Below are 22,464 nucleotides of genomic sequence, written 5' to 3'. Positions count from 1 at the left end.
GTCCCTTTGGACGAGGAGAATTGGGGCTTGCCCGAGCCTCGAAAGGACTGAAACTTTGACTGCCACTTCCTCTGTGGAGGTTTGCTTGATCTGGGCTGGGGTAAGGAGGAGTCCTTACCTTTGGACTGTTTAATGATTTCCGCCAATTGCTCACCAAAGAGTCTGTCTCCAGATAATGGCAAGCTGGTTAAACATTTTTTAGAAGCAGAATCTGCTTTCCATTCCTTTAACCACAAGGCTCTGCGCAAAACTACAGAGTTGGCGGATGCCATTGAGGTACGGCTCGTAGAGTCCAGTACCGCATTGATAGCGTAGGTCGCAAACGCAGACATTTGCGTAGTTAGGGACGCCACTTGCGGCACTGCTGGACGTATGAGAGAGTCCACCTGTGCCAGACCAGCTGAAATAGCTTGGAGCGCCCACACGGCCGCGAATGCTGGAGCAAACGACGCGCCAATAGCTTCATAGACAGATTTCAACCAAAGGTCCATCTGTCTGTCATTGGCATCTTTAAGTGAAGCCCCATCCTCCACTGCAACTATGGATCTAGCTGCAAGCCTGGATATTGGAGGGTCCACTTTTGGACACTGGGTCCAGCGTTTGACCACGTCAGGGGAAAAAGGATAACGGGTATCCTTAAGGTGTTTAGAAAAACGCTTGTCCGGATAAGTATTGTGTTTCTGGATGGATTCTCTGAAGTCAGAGTGGTCCAGAAAAGTACTCAATTTACGCTTGGGATACAGGAAATGGAATTTCTCCTGCTGTGCAGCTGCCTCCTCTGCAGAAGGGGCTGGGGGAGAAATATCCAACAGCCTATTGATGGCCGCTATAAGGTCATTTACCATGGCGTCACCATCTGGCGTATCCAAATTGAGTGCGGCGTCAGGACAAGACTCCTGATCACCCACCTCTGAGCCATCATATAGAGACCCTTCTCGCTGAGACCCTGATCCGCGTGATGACGTGGAGGGTCTCTCCCAGCGAGCTCGCTTAGGCGGACTGGGACTGTCATCGGAGTCAGAGCCCTCAGCCTGTGATGCCTGGGACCCCCTTGAATTACGGATTAATTCCAGCTGAGGGGGGCCGGGGAACATAGACACAGCGGTGTCCATGGTCTGTGCAACTGGCCTGGACTGCAAGGTCTCCAGGATTTTTGTCATAGTCACAGACATTTTATCAGCAAAGACTGCAAATTCTGTCCCCGTCACCGGGGTAGGGTTCACAGGCGTCTCTGCCTGGGCTACCACCACAATAGGCTCTGGCTGACGAAGTGCCACTGGGACTGAACATTGCACACAATGAGAGTCGTTGGAGCCTGCTGGTAGATTAGCCCCACATGCTGTACAAGCAGTGTAGACAGCCCGTGCCTTGGCACCCTTGCGTTTTGCGGATGACATGCTGTTGTCTCCTCAAAGCAATATAGGGTGTACAGCCAAGAAGCGACCTTACAGTGCAGTACACAAATATAATACTGTGGCACTAGTGGGGCCGCACGTATGTGCTGCTTACCGCCCGCTTAGCGCGGGTGTGTGGTCGCCAGAAACCCGTAGCCTGGGTCCCTCAGAGCCTGCGTCCGTTCTCCAGCCAGACTGCATGTGTATAATGGCTGCCGGCGTCCTGGGGAGCTGCAAGCCTGGGGGCGGGCCTAGGGCGTGCACAGAGAAAAAGCGCGAAGCCTGTGTCCTACTGTGCTCAGTGAGAGGGCTGGAGCATGTAAATCGTGCTCCAGCCCTCGGCGCTGCCGATTGAACAACGTCTCTCCCCTACCCTGATTGACAGGGTGGGGGGCGTTAACGAAGCGGAGCTAGGCCGCAGAAAAACCGGGGACTAAAGTTAGAAGCGCCGCCGCCGTAAAAGCGCGGTCGGCGCGTCCCCGGCGCACTACAAGTCGCAGCTGCGCCGCCGCTCCAGGGGCGGTCGGCGCGGCGATCCACACACATAAAGTCCCCCAGTAATCTGCGGGGACTATAAGCCCAGCGCACAGCGCTACAGTCCCCGGCGCACTAGCACACCCAGCAAGCCTGGGGTGTGCGTGGCCTGCCATACGGGGACACAGAGTACCTGAAAGTTGCAGGGCCTTGTCCCTGAACGGCACTCCCGCTCCACATCCAGCAGGTTCTATGGGTCTGTGGATGGAGCCCGGCCTCAGGGCTTGGTGGCCGGTAAGATCCCACTTCCTCAGAGCCCCTCAGGGGGATGGGGAAGGAAAACAGCATGTGGGCTCCAGCCTCCGTACCCGCAATGGGTACCTCAACCTTACAAACCACAAGTGGGGTAAGAAGGGAGCATGCTGGGGGCCCCATATGGGCCCTCTTTTCTTCCATCCGATATAGTCAGCAGCTACTGCTGACTAAACAGTGGAGCTATGCGTGGATGTCTGACCTCCTTCGCACAAAGCAGAAAACTGGTGAGCCAGTGATCCCACTGGGGGTGTATAGCCAGAAGGGGAGGGGCCTTACACTTTTTAGTGTAATTGCTTTGTGTGGCCTCCGGAGGCAGTGCTATACACCCAATCGTCTGGGTCTCCCAATGGAGCGCCGAAGAAAGAATACCTCGTGATAGGGCCGTCAAACAGCCCTTGCCTACAGGTGAGCCACCGCCGCCTGAAGGACTTGTCTACCTAGGCTGGCATCCGCCGAAGCGTAGGTATGCACCTGATAATGCTTGGTAAAAGTGTGCAGACTCGACCAGGTAGCCGCCTGGCACACCTGCTGAGCCGTAGCCTGGTGCCGTAATGCCCAGGACGCACCCACGGCTCTGGTAGAATGGGCTTTCAGTCCTGATGGAATCGGAAGCCCAGCAGAACGGTAGGTGTGAAGAATTGGTTCCTTGATCCAACGCGCAAGGGTGGATTTTGAAGCTTGCGACCCTTTACGCTGACCAGCGACAAGGACAAAGAGTGCATCCGAGCGGCGCAGAGGCGCCGTGCGGGAAATGTAGATCCTGAGTGCTCTCACCAGATCCAATAAATGCAAACCTTTTTCAAATTGGTGAACTGGATGCGGACACAAAGACGGTAAAGTGATATCTTGATTGAGATGAAAGGAAGATACCACCTTGGGAAGAAATTCTGGAATTGGACGCAGAACTACCTTGTCCTGGTGAAACACCAGGAATGGAGATCTGCATGATAACGCCGCCAGCTCGGACACTCTCCGAAGAGACGTGACCGCCACTAGAAAGGCCACTTTCTGTGAAAGACGAGAAAGGGAAACCTCCTTCATAGGCTCGAAAGGCGGCTTTTGGAGAGCAATTAGAACCTTGTTCAGGTCCCAGGGCTCCAATGGCCGCTTGTAAGGGGGGACGATATGACAAACCCCTTGCAGGAACGTGCGTACCTGAGGAAGTCGCGCCAGGCGTTTCTGAAAAAATACGGATAGCGCGGAGACTTGACCCTTAAGGGAGCCAAGCGACAAACCTTTTTCCAACCCAGACTGCAGGAAGGAAAGAAAAGTAGGCAATGCAAAAGGCCAGGGAGAAACTCCCTGAGCCGAGCACCAAGATAGGAATATCCTCCACGTCCTGTGGTAGATCTTGGCGGAGGATGGTTTCCTAGCCTGTCTCATGGTGGCAACCACTTCATGAGATAAACCTGAGGCCGCTAGGATCCAGGACTCAATGGCCACACAGTCAGGCTCAGGGCCGCAGAATTCAGATGGAAAAACGGCCCTTGAGACAGCAAGTCTGGACGGTCTGGTAGTGCCCACGGATGGCCTACCGTGAGGTGCCACAGATCCGGGTACCACGACCTCCTTGGCCAGTCTGGAGCGACGAGAATGGCGCGGCGGCAGTCGGACCTGATTTTGCGGAGCACTCTGGGCAACAATGACAGAGGTGGGAACACATACGGTAGTCGGAACTGCGACCAATCTTGAACTAAGGCGTCTGCCGCCAGAGCTCGGTGATCGTGAGACCGTGCCATGAAAACCGGGACCTTGTTGTTGTGCCGTGACGCCATCAGGTCGACGTCCGGCATCCCCCAGCGGCGACAGATCTCCTGAAACACGTCCGGGTGAAGGGACCATTCCCCTGCGTCCATGCCCTGGCGACTGAGAAAGTCTGCTTCCCAGTTTTCTACGCCTGGGATGTGAACGGCGGATATGGTGGATGCCGTGTCTTCCACCCACGTCAGAATCCGCCGGACTTCCTGGAAGGCTTGCCGACTGCGTGTTCCCCCTTGGTGGTTGATGTATGCCACCGCTGTGGAGTTGTCCGACTGAATTCGGATCTGCTTGCCTTCCAGCCACTGTTGGAAGGCTTGTAGGGCAAGATAGACTGCTCTGATCTCCAGAACATTGATCTGAAGGGTGGACTCTTTCCGAGTCCACGTACCCTGAGCCCTGTGGTGGAGAAACACTGCTCCCCACCCTGATAGGCTCGCATCTGTCGTGACCACCGCCCAGGATGGGGGTAGGAACGACTTTCCTTTTGACAATGAGGTGGGAAGAAGCCACCACCGGAGAGATTCCTTGGCTGCCTGAGAGAGGGAGACCTCCCTGTCGAGGGACGTCGACTTCCCGTCCCATTGGCGGAGAATGTCCCATTGTAGTGGACGCAGACGAAACTGCGCAAAAGGAACTGCTTCCATTGCTGCTACCATCTTCCCTAGGAAGGGCATGAGGCGCCTCAAGGGGTGCGACTGGCCCTGAAGGAGAGATTGCACCCCTATCTGTAGCGAGCACTGTTTGTCCAGTGGAAGTTTCACTATCGCTGAGAGAGTATGAAACTCCATGCCAAGATATGTTAGTGATTGGGTCGGGGTTAGATTTGACTTTGAAAAGTTGATAATCCACCCGAAACTCTGGAGAGTCTTCAGTGCCACGTTCAGGCTGTGTTGGCATGCCTCTTGAGAGGGTGCCTTGATAAGTAGATCGTCCAAATACGGGATCACGAAGTGACCTTGCGAGTGCAGGACTGCTACTACTGCTGCCATGACCTTGGTGAAGACCCGAGGGGCTGTCGCCAGCCCGAAAGGTAGAGCTACGAACTGCAGGTGTTCGCTTCCTATAACGAAGCGTAGAAAACGCTGATGCTCTGGCGCAATTGGCACGTGGAGATAAGCATCCTTGATGTCTATTGATGCTAGGAAATCTCCTTGAGACATTGAGGCGATAACGGAGCGGAGAGATTCCATCCTGAACCTCCTGGTTTTTACGTGTTTGTTGAGCAGCTTTAGATCCAGGACGGGACGGAACGACCCGTCTTTCTTTGGCACCACAAACAAATTGGAGTAAAAACCGTGACCTTGTTCCTGAAGAGGAACAGAAGTCACCACTCCTTCCGCCTTTAGAGCGGACACCGCTTGCAGCAGAGCATCGGCTCGGTCGGGCGGTGGGGAAGTTCTGAAGAAGCGAGTTGGAGGACGAGAGCAGAACTCTATCCTGTACCCGTGAGACAGAATGTCTCTCACCCAACGGTCTTTGACCTGTGACAACCAAATGTCGCCAAAGCGGGAGAGCCTGCCACCGACCGAGGATGCGGAGAGAGGAGGCTGAGAGTCATGAGGAAGCCGTCTTGGTAACGGTTCTTCCGGCTGGCTTTTTTGGGCGTGATTGAGTCCGCCAAGAATCTGAGCCCCTCTGATCCTTTTGAGTCCTTTTGGACGAGTAGAATTGGGACCTGCCTGAGCCTCGAAAGGACCGAAAACCAGACTGTCCCCTCCTCTGTTGAGGTTTGTTTTGTCTGGGTTGAGGTAAGGATGAATCCTTACCCTTGGAGTGTTTAATGATTTCATCCAAACGCTCACCAAACAATCGGTCACGAGAAAAAGGCAAACTGGTTAAGCACTTCTTGGAAGAAGAATCTGCCTTCCATTCTCTCAACCACAGGGCTCTGCGTAAAACCACAGAGTTGGCTGACGCCACCGCCGTACGGCTCGTAGAGTCTAGGACAGCATTAATCGCGTAAGACGCGAATGCAGACATTTGAGAGGTCAAGGGTGCCACCTGCAGAGCAGATGTACGTGTGACCGTGTCGACCTGTGTAAGCCCAGCTGAAATAGCTTGGAGTGCCCATACGGCTGCGAATGCTGGCGCCAACGACGCTCCAATAGCTTCATAGATGGATTTTAACCAGAGCTCCATCTGTCTGTCAGTGGCATCTTTAAGTGCCGCCCCATCTTCCACTGCAACTAGAGATCTGGCTGCAAGCCTGGAGATTGGAGGGTCCACCTTGGGACACTGTGTCCAGCCCTTGACCACGTCAGGGGGAAAAGGATAGCGTGTATCTTTAAGCCGTTTGGAAAAACGCTTATCTGGATAAGCGTGGTGTTTCTGGATTGCGTCTCTAAAGTCAGAGTGGTCCAGAAACGTGCTTAATTTACGCTTGGGATACCTGAAATGGAATTTCTCCTGCTGTGAAGCTGCCTCCTCCGCAAGAGGAGCTGGTGGAGAAATGTCTAACATCCTATTGATGGACGCTATAAGATCATTCACTATGGCGTCACCATCCGGGGTATCTAGATTGAGAGCGGCCCCAGCATCAGACTCCTGATCAGTTACATCCGCCTCATCACACAGAGAGTCGTCCCGCTTGGACCCTGACCAGTGTGATGAAGTTGAGGGTCGCTCATAGCGAGCCCGCTTAGGTTGTCTGGGACTGTCGTCCGAGTCAGAGCCGTCACCCTGGGGTGCATATGACACCCCCGGAGCTAGGAAGTGGTCCAGCTGAGGGGGACCAGGGGGCAATGGATCAACAGTGCCCATGGTCTGAGTTACTGGTCTAGACTGCAATGTTTCAAGAATTTTAGACATAGTCATAGACAATCTGTCAGCAAAAGCTGCAAACTCCGTCCCTGTCACCTGGACAGCATTTACAGGTGGTTCTCCCTGGGTCACCTCTAGCAGCGGCCCCAGCTGAGCAATTGCCACAGGGGCCGAGCACTGCACACAATGGGGGTCAGTGGAACCTGCCGGTAGAGTAGCCCCACATGCGGTACAAGCAGCATATAAAGTCCGTGCCTTGGCACTTTTGCTTTTTTGCGGACGACATGCTGTTATCTCCTTGAGAAATCTAAGGAGGGTATATAGCAGAAAACCACCAGCGACTGTACAGTGCAAAGTATTGCCAGCACAAAATACAAAAGTACACTATGGCACAAGTGGGGGAGAGCCCTTGAGGGCTGCTTACCGCCCGCTGAAAAGCGGGTGTGAGATCGTAGAATCCCTTGTCTGGGTCTCCCAGCCTCCCCTCCGCAGTTCAGCGTGCAGGCAGGAATGGCTGCCGGCGTCCTGTGAAGAGGGGCGGACCGTGGGCGTCCCAAACAAAAGAGCGGGAAGCTGCGTCCCCCTGTGCCTAGTGTGAGGGCTGGAGTATGTAAAACAGACTCCAGCTCTTAACGCTGCTGGACTGTACAGCGTCCCGCCCTCCTCCTGACTGGCAGGTCCGGGGGCGGGAACGATACGAACTAGGCCGCAAAAGCCGGGGACTGTAGTAATCTAGCGCGGCCGTCATATATGCACGGCCAGCGCGGAAGTCCCCGGCGCACCACAAATCCCAGCCGCGACCAGTAAACACTGACCCCAGCGGCCGGATCGGCCGATCGTACAAAGTCACCTCACTCAGCAGAGCTGTAGTGAGTAACGGCACCAGCGCAGCAGCGCTGTTTACCCCGGCGCACTAACACACCCAGCAATGCTGCAGTGTGCGTGCGATAAGCACGGGGACACGGAGTACCTTGATGGAGCAGGGTCCTGTCCCTGAGAAAACTCCGCTCCGTATCCAGCAGATCCTCCAGGGGCTGTGGATGGAGTACGGCCTCAGTGCCCGGAGACCGGTAAAGTCCCACTTCACCCAGAGCCCTAATGGGGATGGGGAAGGAATCAGCATGTGGGCTCCAGCCTCCGTACCCGCAATGGGTACCTCAACCTTAACAAACACCGCCGACAGAAAGTGGGGTGAGAAGGGAGCATGCTGGGGGCCCTAGTATGGGCCCTCTTTTCTTCCATCCGACATAGTCAGCAGCTGCTGCTGACTAAACAGTGGAGCTATGCGTGGATGTCTGGCCTCCTTCGCACAAAGCATAAAACTGAGGAGCCCGTGATCCCACGGGGGGGTGTATAGCCAGAAGGGGAGGGGCCTTACACTTTTAAGTGTAGTACTTTGTGTGGCCTCCGGAGGCAGTAGCTATACACCCAATTGTCTGGGTCTCCCAATTAGGAGCGACAAAGAAAAATAAATAAAAAAAAAAAAAAGTAGGTTCTCATCCCTCTCGCGTCCGGTGATTGCTCTTATTTGGCAGTGATGACATCAGGTCACCGCTGCAGACGATCATGGAGTTCAGTGGCTCTGGCGATGTAGACTGCACGAGCTGTTGGGCTTAGTGATCGTCTGCAGTGGTGATATGCACTGTCGACATGACTACACCGCTACAGCCAAAACACAGACAATAATAGCAAGACATGACACTGGACCGAGATATTTTACCAATGTAAAATGTCCTTGCGGACCACTTCAAGTGGCTAAAGCCCTTTAACTAACTTTTTTAGTCTAACCAAAAGACAGTAAGTTTTAATTCGTTCAAACATTCCTTGGAAGGGTAGAAGAATGGCAAGAAAAGATTCTGCAGAATTTTTGCTTCAAAATACAAGAACCTACTAGAACAGACATGTCACAAATGGGGAGATTCCCTTTAAACGTTTCACACAGTTGCATTGAAACATGCTCCAAAAAGCATCTAGAAAAAGATGTTTGGTGATATCGGTTTCTCATAGCCTTCATTGGGGGACACAGAACCATGGGATAGTCTCCTGCCATCTAGATGCTGACACAATTATTGTGTCTATATAAAATTGGCTCCACCTCGGCAGACTATACCTCGCCTGCCAGAGTCAGGCCTCCTCAGATTTGTGAGAAAGCAGGAGAATGAAAAGGAAAAAGCAACACTAGAAGGAAAAAGAAATAGAACCGTATGCCCAAAACGGCAACCAAGGGAGGGTTGGCAATACTGTGGCTCGGGGGTAATATGCCGGGGTCGCAGCTTGGGGGGGGGGGGCTCGGCAATACTGGGTGCTCAGACTTCTCTTGATTTAAGGTAGAAGGCTAGGTGGAAACAGTTTCATTTTGCTCTCAGCTTTTGGATGTCCCATGGTTTAGTGAAATGAATGAGAAGAAGGGAATTTTGTTTACTTACCGTAAATTCCTTTTCTTCTAGCTCCAATTGGGAGACCCAGACAATTGGGTGTATAGCTATGCCTCCGGAGGCCACACAAAGTATTACACTAAAAGTGTAAAGCCCCTCCCCTTCTGCCTATACACCCCCCGTGCTCCCACGGGCTCCTCAGTTTTGGTGCAAAAGCAAGAAGGAGGAAAAAATTATAAACAGGTTTAAAGTAAATTCAATCCGAAGGAATATCGGAGAACTGAAACCATTCAACATGAACAACATGTGTACACAAAAAAACAGGGGCGGGTGCTGGGTCTCCCAATTGGAGCTAGAAGAAAAGGAATTTACGGTAAGTAAACAAAATTCCCTTCTTCTTTGTCGCTCCATTGGGAGACCCAGACAATTGGGACGTCCAAAAGCAGTCCCTGGGTGGGTAAATAATACCTCATAATAGAGCCGTAACGGCTCCGTCCTCCAGGTGGGCAACCGCCGCCTGAAGGACTCGCCTACCTAGGCTGGCATCTGCCGAAGCATAGGTATGCACCTGATAGTGTTTCGTGAAAGTGTGCAGGCTCGACCAGGTAGCTGCCTGACACACCTGCTGAGCCGTAGCCTGGTGCCGCAAGGCCCAGGACGCTCCCACGGCCCTGGTAGAATGGGCCTTCAGCCCTGAAGGAACCGGAAGCCCCGAGGAACGATAAGCTTCGAGAATTGGTTCCTTGATCCACCGAGCTAGGGTTGATTTGGAAGCTTGTGTCCCTTTACGCTGGCCAGCGACAAGGACAAAGAGTGCATCCGAGCGGCGCAGGGGCGCCGTACGAGAAATGTAGAATCTGAGTGCTCTCACCAGATCTAACAAGTGCAAATCCTTTTCACATCGGTGAACTGAATGAGGACAAAAAGAAGGTAAGGAGATATCCTGATTGAGATGAAAGGGGGATACCACCTTAGGGAGAAATTCCGGAACCGGACGCAGAACCACCTTGTCCTGGTGAAACACCAGGAAAGGGGCTTTGCATGACAGTGCTGCTAGCTCAGACACTCTCCGAAGTGAAGTGACTGCTACTAGAAACACCACTTTCTGCGAAAGGCGTGCGAGAGAAATATCCCTCATTGGCTCGAACGGTGGTTTCTGAAGAACCATCAGCACCCTGTTCAGATCCCAGGGTTCCAACGGACGTTTGTAAGGAGGGACGATGTGACAAACCCCCTGCAGGAACGTGCGTACCTGTGGAAGCCTGGCCAGGCGCTTCTGAAAAAACACAGAGAGCGCAGAGACTTGTCCCTTAAGGGAGCCGAGTGACAAACCCTTTTCCAATCCGGACTGAAGAAAGGACAGAAAAGTGGGCAAGGCAAATGGCCAGGGAGAAAAACCCTGAGCAGAGCACCACGACAGGAATATTTTCCACGTCCTGTGGTAGATCTTGGCGGACGTTGGTTTCCTAGCCTGTCTCATAGTGGCAATGACCTCTTGAGATAATCCTGAAGACGCTAATATCCAGGACTCAATGGCCACACAGTCAGGTTGAGGGCCGCAGAATTCAGATGGAAAAACGGCCCTTGAGACAGCAAGTCTGGTCGGTCTGGTAGTGCCCACGGTTGGCCGACCGTAAGATGCCACAGATCCGGGTACCACGACCTCCTCGGCCAGTCTGGAGCGACGAGGATGGCGCGGCGGCAGTCTGCCCTGATCTTGCGTAACACTCTGGGCAACAGTGCCAGTGGAGGAAACACATAAGGGAGTTGAAACTGCGACCAATCCTGAACTAAGGCGTCTGCCGCCAGAGCTCTGATCGTGAGAACGTGCCATGAATGCCGTGACCTTGTTGTTGTGCCGGGACGCCATTAGGTCGACGTCCGGCATCCCCCAGTGGCAACAGATCTCCTGAAACACGTCCGGGTGAAGGGACCATTCCCCTGCGTCCATGCCCTGGCGACTGAGAAAATCTGCTTCCCAGTTTTCCACGCCCGGGATGTGAACTGCGGAGATGGTGGAGGCCGTGGCTTCCACCCACATCAAAATCCGCCGGACTTCCTGGAAGGCTTGCCGACTGCGTGTTCCTCCTTGGTGGTTGATGTAAGCCACCGCTGTGGAGTTGTCCGACTGAATTCGGATCTGCTTGCCTTCCAGCCCCTGCTGGAACGCTTTTAGGGCCAGATACACTGCCCTGATCTCCACAACATTGATCTGAAGTGAGGACTCTTGCCGAGTCCACGTACCCTGAGCCCTGTGGTGGAGAAAAACGGCTCCCCACCCTGACAGACTCGCGTCCGTCGTGACCACCGCCCAGGATGGGGGTAGGAAGGATTTCCCCTTCGATAATGAAGTGGGAAGAAGCCACCACCGAAGGGAAGCTTTGGTTGCCTGAGAGAGGGAGACGTTCCTGTCGAGGGACGTCGGCTTCCTGTCCCATTTGCGTAGGATGTCCCATTGAAGAGGACGCAGGTGAAACTGCGCGAAAGGGACTGCCTCCATTGCTGCCACCATCTTCCCCAGGAAGTGCATGAGGCGCCTCAAGGGGTGTGACTGACCCTGAAGGAGGGATTGCACCCCCGTCTGTAGTGAACGCTGCTTGTTCAGCGGAAGCTTCACTATCGCTGAGAGGGTATGAAACTCCATGCCAAGGTATGTCAGCGATTGGGCCGGTGTCAGATTTGACTTTGGAAAATTGATGATCCACCCGAAACTCTGGAGAGTCTCCAGAGTAGCGTTGAGGCTGTGCTGGCATGCCTCTTGAGAGGGTGCCTTGACCAGCAGATCGTCTAAGTAAGGGATCACCGAGTGACCCTGAGAGTGGAGGACCGCTACTACTGTAGCCATGACCTTGGTGAAAACCCGTGGGGCTGTCGCCAGGCCGAACGGCAGTGCCACGAACTGAAGGTGTTCGTCTCCTATGGCGAAGCGTAGGAAGCGCTGATGCTCTGGAGCAATCGGTACGTGGAGATAAGCATCTTTGATATCGATCGATGCAAGGAAATCTCCTTGGGACATTGAGGCGATGACGGAGCGGAGGGATTCCATCCGGAACCGCCTGGTCTTTACGTGTTTGTTGACCAGTTTTAGGTCCAGGACCGGACGGAAAGACCCGTCCTTCTTTGGGACCACAAACAGGTTGGAGTAAAAACAGTGACCCTGTTGCTGAAGAGGAACAGGGACCACCACTCCTTCTGCCTTCAGAGTGCCCAGCGCCTGCAGAAGAGCATCGGCTCGCTCGGGAGGCGGAGATGTTCTGAAGAATCGAGTCGGAGGACGAGAGCTGAACTCTATCCTGTAACCGTGAGACAGAATGTCTCTCACCCAACGGTCTTTTACCTGTGGCAGCCAGGTGTCGCAAAAGCGGGAGAGCCTGCCACCGACCGAGGATGCGGTGTGAGGAGGCCGTAAGTCATGAGGAAGCCGCCTTGGTAGCGGCACCTCCGGCGGTCTTTTTAGGGCGTGACTTAGACCGCCATGAATCGGAGTTCCTCTGATCCTTTTGAGTCCTTTTGGACGAGGAGAATCGGGACTTGCCCGCGCCTCGAAAGGACCGAAACCTCGACTGTCCCCTCCTCTGTTGGGGTATGTTTGGTTTGGCCTGGGGTAAGGATGTTTCCTTTCCCTTGGATTGTTTGATGATTTCATCCAATCTCTCACCAAACAAACGGTCGCCAGAGAAAGGCAAACCGGTTAAGCACTTTTTGGAAGCCGAATCTGCCTTCCATTCCCGCAGCCACAAGGCCCTGCGTATTGCCACCGAATTGTCGGCTGCAACCGCCGTACGGCTCGCAGAGTCCAGGACAGCATTAATAGCGTAGGACGCAAATGCCGACGTTTGAGAGGTTATGGACGCCACTTGCGGCGCAGACGTACGTGTGAGTGCGTCAATTTGCGCTTGACCCGCTGAGATAGCTTGGAGTGCCCATATGGCTGCGAATGCTGGAGCAAAAGACGCGCCGATAGCTTCATAGATGGATTTCAACCAGAGCTCCATCTGTCTGTCAGTGGCATCCTTGAGAGAAGCCCCATCTTCAACTGCAACTATGGATCTAGCCGCCAGTCTGGAGATTGGAGGATCCACCTTGGGACACTGAGTCCAGCCCTTGACCACGTCAGGGGGGGAAGGGATAACGTGTATCCTTAAGGCGCTTAGAAAAACGCTTATCTGGACAAACTCGTGTTTCTGGACTGCCTCTATGAAGTCAGAGTGGTCCAGAAACATACTCGTTGTACGCTTGGGAAACCTGAAACGGAATTTCTCCTGCTGAGAAGCTGACTCCTCTACTGGAGGAGCTGCGGGAGAAATATCCAACATTTGATTTATGGACGCGATAAGATCATTCACTATGGCGTGCCCATCAGGAGTATCAAGGTTGAGAGCGGCCTCAGGATCAGAATCCTGATCAGCTACCTCCGCTTCATCATACAGAGAGTCCTCCCGCTGAGACCCTGAACAATGTGATGATGTCGAGGGGATTTCCCAGCGAGCTCGCTTAGGCGGTCTGGGGCTGCGGTCCGTGTCAGAGACCTCACCCTGGGATCTATGAGACCCCCCGGGAGGACATTGTTGTTCCAACAGAGGGGAACCAGGGGGCAATGATTCCACAGTGCCCCTGGTCTGAGATACCGGTCTGGACTGCAAAGCTTCTAGTATCTTAGCCATAGTCTCAGAAAGTCTTTCAGTAAAAACTGCAAACTCCGTCCCTGTCACCTGGACAGCGTTAGCAGGTGGCTCCCCCTGGGCCACCCCTAGCAGAGGCTCCGGCTGAGCAAATGCCACAGGGGCCGAGCACTGTACACAATGAGGGTCAGTGGAACCTGCCGGTAGTGAAGCCTTACATGCGGCACAGGCAGCATAGTAAGCCTGTGTATTTTTGGCACCCTTGCTTCTTGTGGACGCCATGCTGTTGTCTCCCCTGAGCAACCCAGGAGGGTATATAGCCAAAAATCAACCGTGCACCATACAGTGTAAAGTATAGCCTATAAGCATATAATCTATAAGTACACTTCTGCACAAGTGGGGCCAGCACCTCAGATGCTGCTTACCGCCCGCTCAAAGCGGTTGTGTGGTCACCAGAATCCCTGCCTGGGTCTCCCAGAGCTTGTCTCCCCTCTCCAGCGTCAGAAGAGCTGACAGGAATGGCTGCCGGCGTCCTGAGGAGAGGAGGGGGCCGTGGGCGTGCCCTAGAAAGTGCGGGAATCTGGTGCCCCACTGTGCACAGTGAGGGGGGTGGAGTATGCAAAGCATGTTCCAGCCCTCAGTGCTGATGTCCTGTACAGCGTCCCGCCCTTCCCCTGACTGGCAGGCCTGGGGGCGGGAAAAGAACGAGACTAGGCCGCAAAAGCCGGGGACTAAAGTTATAAGCGCGGCCGCCGTATAAGCGCGGTCGGCGCGGTAGTCCCCGGCGAACTAACAGTCCCAGCCGTGCCGCAGAATAAACATGGCAGCGGCGGTCAGCGCGGTAGTCCCCAATAACTAACACACCCAGCCACACTGCAGTGTGTGATGGCACAAGCGCGGTCAGCGCTGCGGTCCCCGGCGCACTAACACACCCAGCAATGCTGGAGTGTTTCTGTGCGCGGTCCCCACGGGGACACAGAGTACCTGAAAGTAGCAGGGCCATGTCCCTGACGATACTCGGCTCCTTATCAAGCAGTCCAGGAGCTGTGGATGGAGCACGGTCTCAGTGCCTGGAGACCGATTAGGATCCCACTTCACCCAGAGCCCTAAAGGGGATGGGGAAGGAAAACAGCATGTGGGCTCCAGCCTCCGTACCCGCAATGGATACCTCAACCTTAACAACACCGCCGACAAGAGTGGGGTGAGAAGGGAGCATGCTGGGGGCCCTGTTAAGGGCCCTCTTTTCTTCCATCCGACATAGTCAGCAGCTGCTGCTGACTAAGCTGTGGAGCTATGCGTGCATGTCTGCCTCCTTCGCACAAAGCATAAAAACTGAGGAGCCCGTGGGAGCACGGGGGGTGTATAGGCAGAAGGGGAGGGGCTTTACACTTTTAGTGTAATACTTTGTGTGGCCTCCGGAGGCATAGCTATACACCCAATTGTCTGGGTCTCCCAATGGAGCGACAAAGAAAGAAGGGAATTTTGTTTACTTACCGTAAATTCCTTTTCTTCTAGCTCCTATTGGGAGACCCAGACAATTGGGTGTATAGCTACTGCCTCCGGAGGCCACACAAAGTATTACACTTTAAAAAGTGTAACCCCTCCCCTCTGCCTATACACCCTCCCGTGCATCACGGGCCCATCAGTTTTGGTGCCAAAGCAGGAAGGAGGAACTTATAAATTGGTCTAAGGTAAATTCAATCCGAAGGATGTTCGGAGAACGGAAACCATGAACCAAAAGAACCCTTCAACATGAACAACATGTGTACACAAAAGAACAACAGCCCGAAGGGAACAGGGGCGGGTGCTGGAATTTACGGTAAGTAAACAAAATTCCCTTCTTCTTTGTCGCTCCATTGGGAGACCCAGACAATTGGGATGTCCAAAAGCAGTCCCTGGGTGGGTAAAAGAATACCTCGATAAAAAGAGCCGAAAAAACGGCCTTCTCTTACAGGTGAGCAACCGCCTCCTGAAGGACTCGCCTACCTAGGCTGGCATTTGCCACAGCATAGGCATGAACCTGATAGTGTTTCGTGAAAGTGTGCAGACTCGATCAGTTAGTGCTGACACACCTGCTGAGCCGTAGCCTGGTGACGCAATGCCCAGGATGCCTCTGCGGCTCTGGTAGAATGGGCTTTCAGCTCTAAAGGAATCGGAAGCCCAGAAGAACGGTAGGCTTCAAGGGTCAGTTCCTTGATCCACCGAGCCAAGGTTGACTTGGAAGCCTGCGACCCCTTACGCTGGCCAGTGACCAGGACAAAGAGCGCATCAGAACGGCGCGGGGGCGCAGTGTGCGAAAAGAAGAGCCGGAGTACTCTCCCGAGATCTAACAAGTGCAATCCTTTTCACAATTGTGAACTGGATGGGAGCCAAAAGAAGGTAAGGAGATATCCTGATTGAGAAGAAAAGGAGGATACCACCTTAAGTAGGAATTCCGGGACCGGACGCAGAACCACTTCATCCTGGCGAAACACCAGGAAGGGGGCTTGCATGACAGCGCTGCTAGCTCAGACACTCTCCGAAGTGATGTGCCTGCCACTAGGAAGACCACCTTCTGCGAAAGGCGTGATAGAGATAACTCTGAGAACACTAAGAGCCAGGACTCAATGGCCACCCAGTCAGGTTGAAGACCGCAGAATTCAGATGGAAAATGGTCCTTGAGACAGATAGTCTGGTCGGTCCGGGAGTGCCCACGGCCGACCCACCGTGAGGTGCCACAGATCCAGGTATCACGACCTCCTCGGCCAGTCTGGAGCGACGAGGATGGCGCGGCGGCAGTCGGACCCGATCTTGAGTAACACTCTGGGTAGCAGCGCCAGAGGAGGGAATACATAAGTCAGTCGAAATTGCGACCAGCCTTGAACTGATGCGTCCGCCGCCAGCGCTCTGTGCTGGTGGTTGATGTACGCGACTGCCGTGGCGTCGTCCAACTGTATCCGGATCTGCCTGCCGTCCAGCCACTGCTGGAACGACTTTAGGGCTAGCTACACTGCCCTTATCTCCAGAACATTGATCTGAAGGGAGGACTCTGTCAGAGTCCAGGTTCCCTGAGCCCTGTGGTGGAGGAAGACCGCTGTCCACCCTGACAAACTCTCGTCCGTCGTGACCCTAGCCCAGGATGTGAGCAGGAAGGACTTTTCTTTCGACCAAGAAGTGGGTAGAAGCCACCACTGAGGAGAGGTTTTGTCTGCCAGTGAAAGAGAGACGTTCCTGTCTAGGGACGTCGACCTCCTGTCCCATTTGCGGAGAATGTGCCATTGGAGTGGACGCAGATGAATACTGCGCAAGGGGAACTGTCTCCATTGCTGCCACCATCTTCCCTAGGAAGCGCGTGAGGCGCCTCAAGGGGTGAGACTGGGCCCGAAGGAGAAAGTGCACCCCTGTCTGCAGCGAACGCCGTTTGTCCAGCGGAAGCTTCACTATCTCTGAGAGAGAATGAACTCCATCCCGAGGTAAGTCAGTGAATTGGGTCGGTGTCAATTTTTACTTTGGGAAATTGATGATCCACCCGAACCTCTGGAGTCTCCAAAAGAATGTTCAGGCTGTGTTGACATGCCACCCGGGAGGGTGCCTTGACTTAGGAGATCGTCTAAGTAAGGGATCACCGAGTGTCCCTGAGAGTGTAGGCTCATCGCCACTGATGCCATGACCTTGGTGAAGACCCGTGGGACTGTCGCCAGGCCGAAAGGCAGAGTCACAAGCTGAAAGTGTTCGACCCGGATGGTGAAACACCGGGAGCGTTGATGCTCTGGTGTAATCGGCACATGGAGATAAGCATCCCTGAAGTCAATTGATGCTAGGAAGACTCCCTGGGACATCGAAGCGATGACTGAGCGGAGAGATTCCATCCGAAACCGTCTGGTTCTCACGTGTCTGTTGAGCAGAATGAGGCCCGGAAACGGACCAGAATGATCCGTCCTTTTTTGGTACCCCGAACAAGTTGGAGTAAAGACCGCGACCACGTTCTTGAAGCGGAACGGGGATCACAACTCCATTTGCAGAGACAAGTCGGAGGATGGGAGCTGAGCTCTATCCTGTAACCGTGAGACGGAATGTCTCTCACCCATCGGTTTTTCATCCAATTGCTCGCCAAACAAACGGTCGCCAGAAAATGGCAAACCGGTTAAGAACTTCTTGGAAGCAGAGTCTGCCTTCTAGTCGCGTAGCCACATGGCCCTGCGGACTGCCACCGAATTGGCGGATGCTACCGCTGTACGGTTCGCAGAGTCCAGGACGGCGTTCATGGCGTAGGACGAAAAACCGACGCCTGAGAAGTCAAAGACACAACCTGCGGAGCAGAGGTACGTGCGACCGCATTAGTCTCAGACAGACAAGCTGATGATAGCTTGGAGTGCCCACTCGACTGCGAAGGCCGGAGCAAAAGACGCGCCTATGGCCTCATAGATGGATTTCATCATGAGCTCTATTTGCCTGTCAGTGGCATCCTTGAGCGATGAACCATCTGCCACTAATACTACAGATCTAGCCGCCAGTCTGGAGACTGGAGGATCCACCTTGGGACACTGAGCCCAACCCTTAACTACGTCAGGGGGGAAAGGGTAACGTGTGTCATTAAGGCGCTTAGTAAAGCGCTTGTCCGGAAATGCTCTGTGCTTCTGGACAGCATCTCTGAAGTTAGAGTGATCGAAAAACGCACTCTGGGTACGTTTGGGAAACCTAAACTGGTGTTTCTCCTACTGTGAAGCCGACCCCTCTATAGGTGGAGTTGGGGGAGAAGGACTAGCACCTGGTTGATGGACGTTATAAGGTCATTTACTATGGCGCCCCCTTCAGGTGTATCCAGATTGAGAGCAACGTCAGGATCAGAGCCCTGAGCTGCGACCTCCGCTTCATCCTCCAGAGGGTCCTCATGCTGAGACCCCCAACCGCGTGATGCAGCCGGGGAAGGTTCCCAGCAAGCCCGCTTAGCCTGTCTGAGGCTGCGGTCCGTGTCGGAGTTCTCACCGTGGGATCTGGGTGCCACCCCAGGAGCCCTTTGCTGTACCGACCGAGAGGGGCCCAGGGATGATGAACTCACAGTGCCCTGGCCCTGTGTTACCGATCTGGACTGCCAAGCTTCTAGTATCTTAGCAGACCATCTGTCCATAGACTGAGCCATGGAATGTGAAGTGACTCAGAGTTTCTCAGTCAAAATTGTAAACTCTGTCCCTTCCATCTGTGCAGTGGAAACCGGCAGTACCACCTGAGCCGAGGGTCCCACCAGTGCCGGAGGCTCCGGCTGAGTGAGTGCCACAGGGGCCTAGCATTGTCACAATGAGGGTAGGTGGAACCTGCAGGTAACATAGCCGCACAAGAGGTACAGGTTGCAAAATAAGCCTGTGCCTTGGCACCCTTGCTTTCTGCGGATGACATGCTGTTGTCTCCTCTTAGAGATATAGCCAAAAGCAAATAATGCTGCCGAATAGAGTAAATGTCTACAATATAATTATATATATATATAAATACACACTACGGCACCCAAGGGGGGTCCAGCACCTGACAACTGGTGTGGCTTACCAACCGCCCCAATCGGTGGTGTGTCCACCAGATTCCCTGCCTGGGACTCCCAGAGCTGCAGAGCTCATTCTGAAATCCTCCACCGGCAGAAGTGATTATAACAATGGCTGCCAGCGTTCTTTAGGGGAGGAGGGAGCCGTGGGAGTGCCTAATAAAGTGCGGGCATCTGGTGCCCCACAGTGCTCAGTGAGGGGGGAGGAGGATACCAAAGCATGCTCCAGCCCTCACTGCCGACCAGTCGGCCGTCCCGCTCTTACCCCTGACTGGCATGCCCGGGGGCGGGAGTACATATACTAGGCCGCAAAAGCCGGGGACTAAAGTTAAAAGCGCGGCCGGCCAACAGGCGCGGTAGTCCCGGCTCACAAACCACACAGCAGCCGCTGCGGCGTCTGAAACACAGGCGCTGCATGCACCGTCCCTAAGGGGACACAGAGTACCTCATGGATGCAGGGGCTGCGGAGGGAGCCCGGTCCCAGTGACCGGCGACCGGTTAGGATCCCACTTCTCCCAGAACTGCGGAGCCCGTTCTGAAATCCCCCACCGGCAGAAATGATTATAACAATGACTGCCAGCGTTCTGAGGGGAGGATGGAGCCGTGGGAGTGCCTAATAAAGTGCGGGCATCTGGTGCCCCACAGTGCTCAGTGAGGGGGGAAGAGGATACCAAAGCATGCTCCAGCCCTCACTGCCGACGTCCAGTCGGCCGTCCCGCTCTTACCCCTGACTGGCAGGCCCGGGGGCGGGAGTACAGTACTAGGCCGCAAAAGCCAGGGACTAAAGTTAAAAGCGCGGCCGGCCAGCAAGCGCGGTCGGCGCGGTAGTCCCGGCTCACAAACCACACTGCAGCCGCTGCGGCGTCTGTAACACAGGCGCTGCATGCACCGTCCCTAAGGGGACACAGAGTACCTCATGGATGCAGGGCCCTGTCCCTGATGATATCCAGCCTCCTGTCCGTCAGATTCCCCCAGGGGCTGCGGATGGAGCCCGGTCCCAGTGCCTGGATGACCGGTTAGGATCCCACTTCTCCCAGAGCCCCTAAGGGATGGGGAAGGAAAACGGCATGTGGGCTCCAGCCTCTGTACCCGCAATGGGTACCTCAACCTTAACAGCACCGCCGACTCAGTGGGGTGAGAAGGGAGCATGCCGGGGGCCCTGTGGGGGCCCTCTTTTCTTCCATCCGATACAATCAGCAGCTGCTGCTGACTAAAATGGGAGCTTGTGTGCATGTGTGCCTCCTTCAACACAAAGCATAAAACTGATGGGCCCGTGAAGCACGGGAGGGTGTATAGGCAGAGGGGAGGGGTTACACTTTTTAAAGTGTAATACTTTGTGTGGCCTCCGGAGGCAGTAGCTATACACCCAATTGTCTGGGTCTCCCAATGGAGCGACAAAGAAAAGTAGATTTTGGTCCTGATTGTAAAATCCGTTTCTCGTATCTTCACTGCCATCCTGTGTGATCCCGCTCTCCCGCGCCGACCCGATAGGCTTTATCCAGATTATAATAAGCAGCCTTATCCCCCACCCTCCTTAACCGTTTTTTTGGGGGGGGGGAAAGTGTGTCTTGTAATCCAGAAGTGGGTCCCTTACTCAAGTATAAACCGATGGGGGGGGCTTTTCAGCATAACAAATGTGCTGAAAAATTCGGCTTATACATTATTATGGTGTTCACAACCTCCAATGAGTTCAACCCCAGGCTGCATCTTATGGCAGTATTCTGGTGAGTATTTTACATCAGTAATGGTAAAGCAGAACTAAAAACAGAAGAAAAAAAAATAAATAAATAAAAAATGCCCATGATAGTTTTTCTGTTTGCTCCATTCCTGGTTTGCTTTGGCTTTAAACGTGATATTCAGGGAAATTACTAGAACTGCTACATCAAAATTAATTCTGGTAATGTGTATAAACAGCGGAAAGGAACGAAAATTATACTAGTGACATGAAAGGTAAGACGTCATTGACAGAAAATAATATAAGTAGTGATACAGCTTTGTGCGGAGTACATGACACTGGAAGGAACAAGCCTATAAAGAGGTCTTTATCACCACCGTGCCAGCATGTAACACCAGCTGGTAAAATCACCCATTACAACCATAACGCCACAGTTTATCGGCAACATCCCACCTCCTCAGAAGAAATAGACACTCACTTTGCCAAACCTTCCAAGACGGCAGGAAGGAGGACAGATTTCTGCGCTCTCTTCAGTATTCTGAAGTAGGTTAAGAAAACAATGTTCAATGTTTCCGTATGCTGTGGGAAAAGGGAGAGAGAATTATTTTAAGGAGCAATAATCTCTTTGCGGCCCTCAAGTTAACTGTATCATAGCCAGACGCTACTGCAACCATAAATCTTTTCACTCCACCGTTCGTCAAACCCTTTCTGAAAACTGCGTTTGCGATTCATGGCTCTGGTGGGTGGTGGTGGCAATACTTTGCCTTCCCTGTGTGCACTAATGGCAGAGGTGCAAGGTGCAGACGCCATACACTTCTGTAACAATTCATACTATAAAATTATTATGCAATATTAGTTGTACAAAAAAAAAAAAAAAAATAACCTGCTGAATACATAAAAGCTTAAAAAGGCAGAGAGACTGCACGACACCCACGCTGCAGGCTCATCCGATTTCTGTTACCAGTATGGAGTGCTGACATCTGCCATATCCGGACACAAGTGACAGCTCACCAGCTTTAGCTTTTTCTCTTTGCTTTCTGATGCTTCAGCCTCCAGCATTTCTCTCTCCAGTTTCTCCTCGGCTTTCTTCCACTATAAGAATGATGAACAGATCATGATCTTCAGGAGGTTTACATGAAAAACTTCAATTACAGCAAACATCTACACGATTGTTCTCTACGCATGTTCAAAGGACTCTATAGCAAAATAGGTTATGGCTGGAGCGACCCAACACAAAGTAGGAAATAGCTCCAGAAACCTTGTAGACTGAGTGCTTTACAGTATAAAAATGAAAGAAATAAAAGATTGAATCTTTGTAGACATTTTGTTATCCCCACTAGAGAATTTTTTTGCTTTAAAGCCAAAGTTTCGTCATGTAGCTGCAAAACATTGCAACCAGTCTTCTACAGCAACAAACAGCGCCCAGGGGTCATTGCCTCCCTCATTCCATCAGCAGGATGAAGAACGGATAACCGGGATATCTGCGCTGCTGGAGACTCCAGTAACCAGTCCACAAGATAGAAGATAACTCAAGTTGGTTTATGGTTGACGCATTTCAAAGTCTACTGACTTCTTCAGG

General features: G+C 53.2%; 1 protein-coding gene across 1 annotated transcript in view; it reads right to left on the bottom strand.

Annotated features, from left to right (window-relative positions):
• NOC3L (NOC3 like DNA replication regulator) overlaps positions 1 to 22,464 on the bottom strand; it is a 196,118-nt gene that overhangs the window by 82,199 nt on the left and 91,455 nt on the right. Inside the window, exons 12-13 of the mRNA XM_075348773.1 lie at positions 21,897 to 21,977; positions 21,364 to 21,464 (exon numbers count right to left, since the gene is read on the bottom strand). Coding sequence (XP_075204888.1) covers positions 21,364 to 21,464; positions 21,897 to 21,977 — 182 coding nt within the window. The remainder of the gene's footprint in view (positions 1 to 21,363; positions 21,465 to 21,896; positions 21,978 to 22,464) is intronic.

Source organism: Anomaloglossus baeobatrachus, chromosome 5 (assembly GCF_048569485.1).
Source record: "Anomaloglossus baeobatrachus isolate aAnoBae1 chromosome 5, aAnoBae1.hap1, whole genome shotgun sequence".
Taxonomy (NCBI): domain Eukaryota; kingdom Metazoa; phylum Chordata; class Amphibia; order Anura; family Aromobatidae; genus Anomaloglossus; species Anomaloglossus baeobatrachus.
Note: the sequence above shows the minus strand (reverse complement) of the source record. Positions and strands in the feature narration are given on the sequence as shown.